The 11,923-nt window shown below is 48.4% G+C and overlaps 1 protein-coding gene, 1 long non-coding RNA gene and 1 pseudogene across 2 annotated transcripts; 1 reads left to right on the top strand and 2 right to left on the bottom strand.

The window, feature by feature from the left end:
* Positions 1-1,779: 1,779 nt before the first annotated feature.
* Positions 1,780-3,043, top strand: LOC116544456 (annotated as a pseudogene).
* A 2,721-nt stretch (positions 3,044-5,764) lies between these two features.
* On the bottom strand, positions 5,765-7,585 carry LOC116544457. Its single transcript, XR_004265917.1, has 2 exons — positions 6,458-7,585; positions 5,765-6,122 (listed from the first exon to the last, which is right to left on the bottom strand). It is a non-coding gene; the product is annotated as an uncharacterized LOC116544457 (long non-coding RNA).
* Positions 7,586-8,288: 703 nt separating this feature from the next.
* LOC116544449 (saoe class I histocompatibility antigen, A alpha chain-like) lies at positions 8,289-11,275 on the bottom strand. The gene is made up of 7 exons (XM_032270848.1): positions 11,127-11,275; positions 10,729-10,998; positions 10,196-10,471; positions 9,332-9,607; positions 9,095-9,211; positions 8,617-8,649; positions 8,289-8,474 (listed from the first exon to the last, which is right to left on the bottom strand). The coding sequence occupies exons 1-7, from the start codon at positions 11,197-11,199 to the stop codon at positions 8,332-8,334; spliced, it is 1,188 nt and encodes a 395-aa protein (XP_032126739.1). The 5' UTR covers positions 11,200-11,275; the 3' UTR covers positions 8,289-8,331.
* Positions 11,276-11,923: the final 648 nt, after the last annotated feature.

Below are 11,923 nucleotides of genomic sequence, written 5' to 3'. Positions count from 1 at the left end.
GTCATCTCGGAGCTGCTCTTAGCTTGTAGAGGCCTCTCTCAAGTCCTCACAATTGGTCCTTAAGGCACATCTAATACTCCCCCTTGGAATCTCTGACCTCCTCTGTGCTGTGTCTCCTCTGCCTTCCTCCTCTGCAGCAGCTGACTCCAGCCAGAGCAGTGTGTAATGGCTCATGAGATTTGATTGGGCCCACACAGACAGTCTGGATAATCTCCCTATTTTAAGGTCCTTAATCTTCACTACATGAATAATGTTCCTTTTATCATGTAATGCAACCTGTTCATAAGTCCCAGGAGCTGAGATTGGACTTTGTGGACCATCACTCAGCCCATCACATCTGCGTATGCTGAGTCACAATGGATCAAGGAGACAACCTTGCTGGAGCGGGTGACAGTGAACCAGGAGCTGCAAGAGTCAGGATTGAGAGTAACGGCCTGGGATCCACAGGGAATGGCTGCAGTGAGGGGAGTAGGACCATAAACTGATGACAGCTTAGGGGTTTTAGGGAGGAGGGAGGCAGAAAGTTCTGAAAACCACAGTGAAGAGTAAGGACCCCACCATAGCTCTGGGTCCAGGTTACAGGATTCCTGGGGAAAACCCCCATGTGGGAAAATTTAGGAGGAGCCATGTCTTCAAGGAGACCCAGGTTTCTGAACATTCTGATAAACACTCTATAAAGGTTTAGCTGATCGTTGGCTCCTAACTCCAGGGGGCACAGTGGAAAGATTTCTGGAGTTAGGGAGAGGGAATGGAGGGACAGAATAGGGGTGTGCAGAACCTTGTGGGCCTTGTGGGGATGTGAATGCAGGGCATTGGAGGGACCCAGCGTGAGTGACATAAACAGGGAAAAGCCGTAATGAGCTCATTCCTAGTGGACTTGAGTCTGACAATGGTGCTGATACTGTGGGAGATGAAGGAGGAGGAGCAGGGGTGGCTGCACCTGGGTTCTGTCCAGGGAGGTGAGAATGGAGGGGTGGTTGGGTCTCAGTGTTGTGTGGACCTCCTGATGACTGGATGGAGTGTCTGAGGGAGGAGGGGTCTTAGCGGATTCACTCATGACCCTGAGGGAGGGAGTGTGCTCACTCCAGATCTCAGGTCTGCTCTCATGCCTTTCTTTGTGGCTTAGGGTTCCCTAATGTAAATTACGGGGGTTTACTCCATTTTGGACTTATAACCTAAAGCAGAAACACAGGTGGTTGAAATGTTACTTTCATAAAGGATTGTTATTAGTGTATCATTTAGATTGTCTTGCAAAAGTCTCATTTGTTTTGTTTTTCCTAGATAGCTGCCAATGGTGTTTTAAATTTACAAATGTGATTATTTTATCTTCAACGTAAATTGGTTGCAGGTTGTCTAACCTTATGTGTATAGTTTCACATATCTATAACAATAGTCATTTGGGCCTCTCATATTCTAATAATTAAGACTTTAAGCGGTGTCTACATTGCAGTGCAAGTATGAGTCATGCATAATTCTGGCACTAAGAGTCAAAATGAAAGTCCCTCTCGTGTAAACTTTCACAAAGTCTCTGGTTTCTTTTTCCACTGAGTGGGAACAAGTCAGCTAATGAGGAACATGAGGTCTTTGGCCTCATCTAGAGGTGCTTCAGCTCCCAACTGTGAGGAGCGCCAACCACTAGGAAGGGCTCCCTGCCTGGGTCCTGGCCCCCTACACCATGGCAGAGGCCATCCTCCCTCCCAGTGCAGAGTGACGTCCCAGATAGCAAGCTGGCTAGCAGCTGTTCATTCTCGGGCAGTTTTCCTTTCTAAGGCATGAATATTTGTCTGAGGACCTTCCTGTGTCCAGGTGATCAAAACTGATGTCATCTATTCCCTTCTCTGCCCAGGGGCCTGTGGCTGTGCCCTTCACTCACAACAGGACATCCCTTCAAAACATCCCATAAGAAGCCAGCATCGGGGCCTCAGGACGGCAGATCCTTGCTGCTTTGTCAACATCTTTGAGCAACTACGGCTCCGGAGGCCGGGGTAGACTATGTGAAAAAATCTTCCGATGTCATAATTTCTGGGTGTCATTGGAACATGTGATCATCATTCCTTTGGCAATTCCAGGCTTCTGTGGAAGGTTTTCAGTGAATTATGCCTTTTCAGTTTGGGACCCAGCCAAAGAGGTTTCCAGTGGAAGGAGGAGATTCTTCAATTGGGCTGGAACCGGGGATGAGCTCCAGTGCTGCCTGTAATGGGAAGGAGATGTCACCAACCAGGCAACTCCGGAGATGCCCTGGAAGTCACTGCCTGACAATAACTGATGTTCCTATCACTGTCTATGTAACAATGAAAAAGCCCTGCAAAAAGCAGCAAGGAAATGCATCCTAAATGGCATCATTAAGTCTTTTGTCAAGGTCTGACTAGGTCAAGAGTAATGGACCAGTATCATCTTGTGATCTGGTAAACAAATAAAAGTGGTGGCACCTTTGAATGATGACAACAATTGAACTATTTACTTTTAGTAAAACAGACAGAAATGTAGTCAAAACACACGTAGTAATAGGCTATCAGTTATGCCTGATAGATAAGACAGAATAATATTTCACAATTAGAAAGTACCTTAGAGATCATCTTGCTCACAGTAGGTCATTAATATCAATAATTGAAGATGAAGTTTAATTCGCCATGGTCATCAATCAGGTAGGCTTATTCTAAATGCTTAATGTGTCTTAGGCTCATTTCCTTGTTCATATTTGAGTTGCTACTTAGCTAAATCCTTTTACCTTACTACCCCACGCTAGTCCCTGTCTTGATATTATTTGATAATGCTCTGCTCAGGAATAATTATACTGGGTGAGAAATGGAGCCCTGTGGTTGTGTTTTGGAAGAGTATTCAAGATCAAAGAAAGTTCTTAGTCCATGGTTAATCTGCAAGGCATTTAAGCTACTTCCATATAGGAGCCCAGATTATTGGTTAAATGTAAATGAAGTCAAAGCTGTGGTTCTAACCCTGATTTTTCCAAGAAAAATGATGTTCCATTATCACATTGTACCCTAAGTGCTAACCAGATATCTTGATAAATTGTTTACGATAAATATTGAGAAACCTCATGTGGATTTTTCGATTTGGTTAGATGTAGGATCACTTTTGAGGTTGGGGCCAGCTCTCTGTGTTCTCTTTTTTTCTTGTGGTAGTGCCCAGAAATTCAGTCTGCTTTCCTTTTCTCTCAATGGCTGTCAGCATCCATCTAATGAAATTGTCTTTTCCAAAAGACTGACTTTAGGATCAGATACAATTTTCACCAGTGTGTGTGTGTTTTATTTTTTTGTCTACCTTGCTGCTTCTGAAAATATACATATAAGTCTTTTAAAATGAAAAAAAAAAAAAAAAAAAAAAGAAGCCAACATCTCCACACAGGCTCACACATGCTCCGTGTGTACACCAAGCTTCGGTTCTAATTGAGGAGGTGTGGGGGGAGGCTCACTAGTCCAATAGAGGTTGAGGCCTGTACCAGTGTCATATGCCAGGAGCCAAGGTTACAAGTGATACAAAGTGCGCAGACCTACTAGAGAAGACAAACCCCTACAGCATGCAGGTCTAGACAGGGCAAGAAACAAGCCCATTCTCAGCCAGCAAGAAGAGGGAAAGGGAAATTACAGACGTATCTTGGAGATTTTGCAGATTTGTTTTCAGCCCATGACAACAAAGCAAGTCACACATTTGTTTTTGTTTTTTGAGTGCAAACAAAAGTCATATTTTTACACTACTGTAGTCTATTAAGTGTACAATACCAGCATTATGTATTAAATGAGCTATATGCATACCTTTATGTAAAATTACTTTATTTCTAAAAAATGCTAACAATCATCTGAGGTTTCAGCTAATCCTAATGTTTTTGTAGGTACAGGCTCTTGCCTCAGTGTTGACAACTGCTGACTGGACAAGAGAGAGGTTGCTGAAAAACTGCGGGCAATTTTTTAAAATAAGACAATGAAGTCTGTGGCACGGATCAATTATTCCTTTAACTTGGACACTCACTCAGAGGGCATTGTAGAGTTACTAATCTGCCTACCTTCAATACTGTTGAGTCTCAGGGAATAGAGGGTGCCAGGAGAGGGGGAGAGCTGAGAAAACAGCCAGGTGACCAAAAGAGAGCCCTCATAGCCAAGTCAATTCTAAGCAAAAAGAACAAAGTGGGAGGCATCACACTACCAGACTTCAAACTATACTACAAGGCTACAGTAATCAAAACAACATGGTACTGGTACCAAAATAGAGATATAGACCAATGGAACAGAACAGAGGCCTCAGAGGCAACACAACATATCTACAAACATCCGATCTTTGACAAACCTGACAAAAACGAGCAATGGGGAAAGGATTCCCTGGTTAATAAATGGTGTTGGGAAAACTGGCTAGCCATGTGCAGAAAGCAGAAACTGGATTCCTTCCTGACATCTTAAACTAAAATTGACTCCAGATGGATTAAAGACTTAAACATAAGACCTAACACCATAAAAACCCTAGAAGAAAATCTAGGCAAAACCATTCAGGACATAGGTGTAGGCAAGGACTTCACGACCAAAACACCAAAAGCATTGACAACAAAAGCCAAAGTAGACAAATGGGACCTAATCAAACTCCACAGCTTCTACACGGCAAAAGAAGCAGTCATGAGAGTGAATCGGCAACCAACAGAATGGGAAAAAAATTTTGCAGTCTACCCATCTGACAAAGGGCTGATATCCAGAATTTACAAAGAACTAAAACAGATTTACAAGAAAAAAACTAACAAGCCCATTCAAAAGTGGGCAAAGGATATGAACAGACACTTTACAAAAGAAGACATACGTGAGGCCAACAAACATATGAAAAAATGCTCATCATCACTGGTCATTAGAGAAATGCAAATCAAATCTACATTGAGATACCATCTCACGCCAGTTAGAATGGTGATCATTAAAAAATCTGGAGACAACAGATGCTGGAGAGGATGTGGAGAAATAGGAACACTTTTACACTGTTGGTGGGAGTGTAAATTAGTTCAACCATTGTGGAAGACAGTGTGGCGATTCCTTAAGGACCTAGAAACAGAAATTCCATTTGACCCGGCAATCCCATTACTAGGTATATATCCAAAGGATTATAAATCATTCTACTATAAGGACACATGCACACGAATGTTCATTGCAGCACTGTTTACAATAGCAAAGACCTGGAACCAACCCAAATGCCCATCGACGATAGTCTGGATAGGGAAAATGTGGCACATATCCACCATGGAATATTATGCAGCCATCAAAAACGATGAATTTGGGTCCTTTGTAGGGACATGGATGAACCTGGAAACCATCATTCTCAGCAAACTGACACAAGAGCAGAAAATGAAACACCATATGTTCTCACTCATAGGCGGGTGTTGAACAATGAGAACACATGGACACAGGGAGGGGAGCACTACACACTGGGGTCAGTTGGGGGGAAATAGGGGAGGGACAGTGGGGTGTGGGGAGTTGGGGAGAGATAGCATGGGGAGAAATGCCAGATATAGGTGAAGGGGAGGAAGGCAGCAAATCACACTGCCATGTGTTTACCTATGCAACAATCTTGCATGTTCTTCATATGTACCCCAAAACCTAAAATGCAATAAAAAAAATTTAAAAAAAATATGGTAAATTTTATTTTACGTATATTTTATACAATTTAAAAATTGAAAAAAAAATTACATGATTCAATAAAAATGAGGCAAAAAATGAAAAATAAATCAATAAAATGAAGGAAAAAATGCTTTGCGTTATTGTGGTCTTTTAAATAACTGTTCTAGTTACAACTTCTCTTATTATTTCTTTAATTATCTGAGAAAGCACAATAATCCATGGCTTATTATAACCAACAGCAGACCCTGACTTCCACCTACCTGTGCAGACAGCCCAGGGGAGAAGCAGTGCTCTGGCTCTGAGACACAGGGGGTGGAACCAGGAGAGTAACTGGGTGGTGAAGCTGTAGCTGCAGAGGCATCCGGGCCCCTCACCTGCACTCCTCGTAGATGTCTCCTCCACTGAATGCCTGCGATGCCCTCTCCTCCGTATGCTCCTGCCAGAGTCTCCCCGTCTCCACGGACAGCAGCTCCACCCTTCTACTCACTCAGTCCAACACTGTGGGTGTCCTTGATTCTTCTTTCTCACACCACAGACGCAATCCATTAGCAAGTGCTGTGAAGTCCATCTTCAAATTCATCCGGAATCCCATCACTTCCCACCATTTCCCCCGCTCACACTCCAGTCAAGGTAACCAGCGTCTCCATCCTGGAATACTGCGCTCCTTCCCACCGATTCCCTACTGCCTCACTTGTCCCCCACCTCCCAATTCTGTTTTCAACACAGCAACCAAAGGATAACTCCTACCATGTCCCCTTTTCAAAATTGTCCTCTAACTCTCCACGTCATTCAGAACAAAGGTCAAAGCCCTTACCACCCCCTCCAGGCCTCCCTGCTCTGGCCACACCTCTGACCTCATTTCAGTTTCTCTGTCCAGCCCTGCTGGCCTCTTCCTCCTTCCAGGAACACAGACACTTTCCTGCCCTAGTGCATCTGCACTGAAGGTTCCTGCCTGAAAAGAGCTTTCCCAGTCATCCTTGGGGACAGCTCCTGACATCCCTGAAATCTTTACTCGAAGGTCACATTTTCAATGAGGTCCATGCTGACCACCCAGCGCAGCAGCCACCCCCCTGTCCCCACAGCCCACACTCTGGATCACCTGCCCCACAGCACTTGCCACCTTCTCACTCAAGCATTTTCTGCTCTTACTCTGTTTATACTATATCTATCATCTGCCTACAGAGGTGTCCAGTCTTTTGGCTTTCTTGGGCCACATGGGAAGAATTGTCTTGAGCCACACATAAAACACACTAATGACAGCTGATGAGCAGAAAAAAATAGAAACAAGAAAAAAAAGGTATGTGCATAATTTTCATGATATCTGCCGCCACAGATAAGTAAAAACGTCCTCATATTGGAAGCTGTCCTGGGCCACATGCAGCCTGTGAGCCACAGGTTGGATAAGCTTACATCTAGAACACATACACCACAAGGCCGAAAATCCTTTTTACTAAAATGCTTTCTAAATGCAAAAGCAGTCATATACCTAGCAGACAACAAATGTCAGTTGAATGAATGATCACTGTAGGGCACCTCCCTATTCTAAAGGCAATATCTTTATTAATGTAGCCTCAGGCCAAATGCTGTTTTGTGGCAGCTACAGAGCAACATCATCTCACACTGACATCAGTGCTGCCAGAGCTTTTCTCACCAGGGCTGCGTGTGTGCCCTCCCTCCCTCCCTCCCTCCTCCAACAACCCTCCTGCACGCTGCAGCACACAGCCATATTTTTAGCTTCAGGAAAGATAATGCTAGGCTTATGGGCCCGATTTTCCAACTACATATGAATCTAAGTTAGACTCTGCTTTATAAATCCGTGAGTTTGGATTGGAGGCAGCACTAGGATTACTAACAACTCAGGCAGGAAGAAGAGGAGAAGAGAGAGCAGGAGTTCCAACAGAGTTACCTACGATGAGAAACTACTGGAGCCCTCCTCCTCTCTGCAAGTATCAGAATCTGCTTCATTTAATAAGGGGGTAAATATGGAAGGAGGGTGAGAGGGACAGGGGTCTGAAAATTTCTCTCCTGATACCACAAGGACTTTTATGTGTACAGACCACCATAGGTGACACTCAAGTCCCTGTGATTACAGGCCATGGCAGGACAAGGTTCTATTGAAGGGCTAAGGACAATGGAGCAGCAAAGACGACCCAGTTAAGCAGTGACCATATAAAGCCCACAGTGGCCTGAGCACCCACTGTGCACATCCCCATCTATTCTCCATCCCTGCAACAAATCAGCACAAGAAACACGTGGATTGCGGAAGGTTCTCAGGTCTTCCATTTATTTTGTCTCTCAAATTTCAGGAATCTTCTTCTGGAAATAATTTCAAGGAGTAAATTATATTCAGATTCTAATTTTAATAGGAAAGTAATAAGTTACAGCTCAGTGCATCATAAAGTTGAGACAGAGATGGAGACATCACAACCCCAGGTCTCTGGAACAGGAAAGGTGACCAGGGAAGGAATGTAGGTCAGCGTGGGGAAGGGGGTCATGGTGGACATGGGGCTGGGCTGGTCTCCCCCCCCCTCACATTATGCCTATAGGGACACAGACACATTCAGATGCTTTTGCAGTAAGAGAAGTCAGGGTTCTTGAAGTCCCAAATCGAAGGTGTGAATAAATCTTACCTCTTACCTCAGTCCCACACAAGGCAGCTGTCTCACGCTATAAAAAAAATTCATGAACAAATTTATATCAGTCACACTTTAAACAACCCATCACCAGCTCAATACATCCAAGTCAAAGAAACCCCATAACACAGCTGTGTCCACTGTTCCCCCCAACAACCCACACACATCAGCCCCTCCCCCAGGATCCCACCTTTACAAGCCGTGAGAGACACATCAGAGCCCTGAGCACTGTCGCTGCCTGGGGTAGAACAGAAACAGAACCTGGTCAGAGCCTACAGGAAATGCCGCTAGAGGAGGAATTGTGGACTTGGTGAGCTCCCCCATGGGCTCCCGACCACAATATCCCAATGATCTCAGGGATCAGCCTCCTTCATATTTACTTGCAGCCTGAGAGTAGCTTCCTCCTTTTTTATCTGTGGGAAGAAAATATTCTGTGAGGGGTCAGAAAGGTGGCAGGGTCATGAAGTCCTAGAGGAATCTCCTAGTCTTAGACCCCAGAGAAGTTTCCAGAAATGTGTGCCTGCAAACTCAGGGCAGGATCAGGAAAAACAAGGAAAGCAGGTGTGGGTCCTGGACCAATTGCCCTCCTAAGGACTGTCCTCAGCAGGGACTTTCCCTTGTGACCTGTGACTGCTGGGATCAGGTCCCCATCGCCACAATCATCAAGGTGATACATCTGTCCTTCACTGTCACAGGTGATTTACAAAACAGTAAGTGCTGGCACACAGGGCCCAGGCTGGGTCGGTTCATGAGTGTGGATGATGCTTCCTAGTAACCAGGCAGGACACACTTCTACCTGGGCTTGGAACCCTCAGTAGGACAAGAAATCTCAGACCCCACTCCTCACCCCTTCCTCACCTGAGCTCTTCTTCCTCCACATCACAGCAGCGACCACAGCTCCAGTGACTACAGCTCCAAGGACAGCCAGGCCAGCAATGATGCCCACGATGGGGATGGTGGGCTGGGAAGGCGGCTCTGGGAAAGGAGGGGAAGGTGAGGGTCCTGGACCCCCAGGACCCAGCCCCAACCGTGCTGAAAGGTTGCAGAGTGGCTCCTGCTTTCCCTAAGAGACATGACGCCCCATCCCCTCCTTACCCCATCTCAGGGTGAGGGGCTCAGGCAGCCCCTCGTGCTGCACATGGCATGTGTATCTCTGCTCCTCTCCAGAAAGCACCACCACAGCTGCCCACTTCTGGAAGTTTCCATCCCCTGTGGGCCTGGTCTCCACAAGCTCCATGTCCTGGGTCTGGTCCTCCCCATCCCGCTGCCAGGTCAGTGTGATCTCCGCAGGGTAGAAGCCCAGGGCCCAGCACCTCAGGGTGGCCTCATGATCAGAGATGGGGTGGTGGGTCACGTGTGTCTTGGGGGGCTCTGAAGGGAAGAGTCGGAAACTAAAGGCACTTTGCATCTTTCATGGGACACCACTGCAGCACCCATGTGATTATCCTGAGAATGGACAGGACACCTGGGGTGGGGAAGGGAGCACAGAACCCAGACCCCAGCCTGGACACAGGCATCTGGGATAATCTCTTATTCCTTGGAAAGTCCTAGTCTCTGAGTGGGGAACTTCTGGACCTGATCTGAGTGGAGGCCAAGGGACTCAGAGGAGCTGGAGTCAGACCCCCACACACACTGAGTGTGAGGCAGAGGACAAGGCAGGAGAGGAAAATCCTGGTGCCCAGCGCTGCTGTGGGGTCACAGGGAACCCCTGATCAGTATTCCAGGGATTGACTTCCCCTCCTTTCCCTCAGACTGCAACCCTTAATTGTATCAGAGAACAGGGCGGGCTCTCAAAGTCACTCTCTGGGACAGGATCTGGAAACCAAGGAGGATTCCTCTCCCTCAGGACCGGAGGGCGGGTGATATTCTAGGGTTGGTCCCATTTTCCTCCCCTCCTTCTGCAAAGCCAGTCTGGGAGGTCTACAGGCGATCAAGGAGGTTCCCGCTGGCCCCTGGTACCGGCGCGCAGCAGCGTCTCCTTCCCGTTCTCCAGGTGTCTGTGGAGCCACTCCAGGCACTCGCCCTCCAGGTAGGCTCTCATCTCCTCTGCCACATTGGCCTCCTCGAACTTGCGCTGGGTGATCTGAGCCGGCGTGTCCGCGGGGGTCCAGGAGCGCAGGTCCTCGTTCAGGGCGATGTGATCCTTGCCGTCGTAGGCGAACCGTTCATGCCCGCAGAGGAGGCGCCGGTTTGGCCCCAGGTCGCAGCCAAACGTAGCCTGGAGCGTGTGAGACCCTGGCCCCGCTCCCGCGTCAGCTTCACCCATTTCAGTTAAGCAAAAGTCCCGGTCCCCGCCCCACCAACCCCCGGGGATTTTTGCCTAAACTGAAAATGAAACCGGGTAAAGGCGCCCGAGTTTTTCCGGGGTCGAGGGTCTGGGCGGGTCCCGCAGCCTCTGGGTGAATCTCGGACCCGGAGACTCACGGCGACCCGGGCCGTCCTTGCGGGATGGGGAGGGGTCGTGACCTGCGCCCCTGGCCGGGGTCACTCACCGGCCTCGCTCTGGTTGTAGAAGCCGCGCAGGACCCGCAGAGCCACTCGCGAACTCTGTGCGGCGGCCTCGACTCTCCGTGTCTGCTCCTCCCAATACTCCGGCCCCTCCTTCTCCATCCACTGCGCCCGCGGCTCCATCCTTGGAATCGCGGCGTCACTGTCGAACCGCACGAACTCCGTGTCGTCCACATAGCCCACTGCGATGTACCGGGGCTCCCCGCGGCCAGGCCGGGACATGAAGGTGTACAAATACCTCATGGAGTGGGAGCCTGGGGGCGAGGAGGGGTGAGACCCGCCGACACTCCTCCCGGTGCGGCTTCCCGGGTTCTGCCTCCCCGCCGAGCAGGCCCCTCGCTCCTCCCCGCAGAGGCCGTTTTCCTCCCGACCCCGCACTCACCCGCCCGGCTCTCGGTCAGGGACAGGACCCCCAAGAGCAGCAAAAGGAGGGTACGGGGCCCCATGACTGCCATCCTCGGTGTCTGGGGAGAATCTGAGTCCGGGTGGGTGACTGGGGACTTTAGAACCGGGACCGCGGCGACGCTGATTGGCTTCTCTAAAAACCCACACCCAATGGGAGTAGGAACTGGGTCCGCGTCATGAGTATCCAGGAAGAAGGACCCAACACAGGTTGGGAGAGGAAGAGAAACTCTGCGGAGATGGGGAATCCCCAACGTTGCGCCTCCCCAACCCACATACGGCCTTCGGGGCCTGAGACGCTGAGAGCCACGCCTGGAGCCCTGGGACTTCGCCCTGACCTCGCTTCCCCTGTGCCAAGCGCTCTGTCTCAATGTCTCCCTGAGTCTTGGCTCAGGAGCTGCTGAGAAACCAGAGAGAAACCCTCAGCATGGGCCCCGTCCCTCTCCCTTCACTTTTCATCCCTGCATCCCGGTCCCTGAACTGGACCTCCTGCCTCCAACTTCTTACCTGTCCCCCGGAGTCTTCTAGAAGAAAACTCACCCCAGGAAGCTTAGTGCCAGAGAGTGAGCTCGCCCTGGGAATGGAGGTGTAGAGACAGGGTTTTGTTTTGTTTTGTTTTGTTTTCAAATCTGGAAAAATTTTGCCTGAGAGCATGAGATAGCATAGAGACCAGTTTGCTTTTTGTTTATTAACTACAGTGGGTAGCAGAATCTTGGTAACCCCTGAATGATCAGGAATTTAATCGGTAAAAAATGCGACTTTGGCCCATTGATATAT

Source organism: Sapajus apella, unplaced genomic scaffold (assembly GCF_009761245.1).
Source record: "Sapajus apella isolate SASKATOON/1434 unplaced genomic scaffold, GSC_monkey_1.0 scaffold217, whole genome shotgun sequence".
Classification (NCBI taxonomy): Eukaryota; Metazoa; Chordata; class Mammalia; order Primates; family Cebidae; genus Sapajus; species Sapajus apella.
The sequence above is the reverse complement of the archived record's forward strand: the minus strand, read 5'-3'. Positions and strand labels throughout refer to the sequence as shown.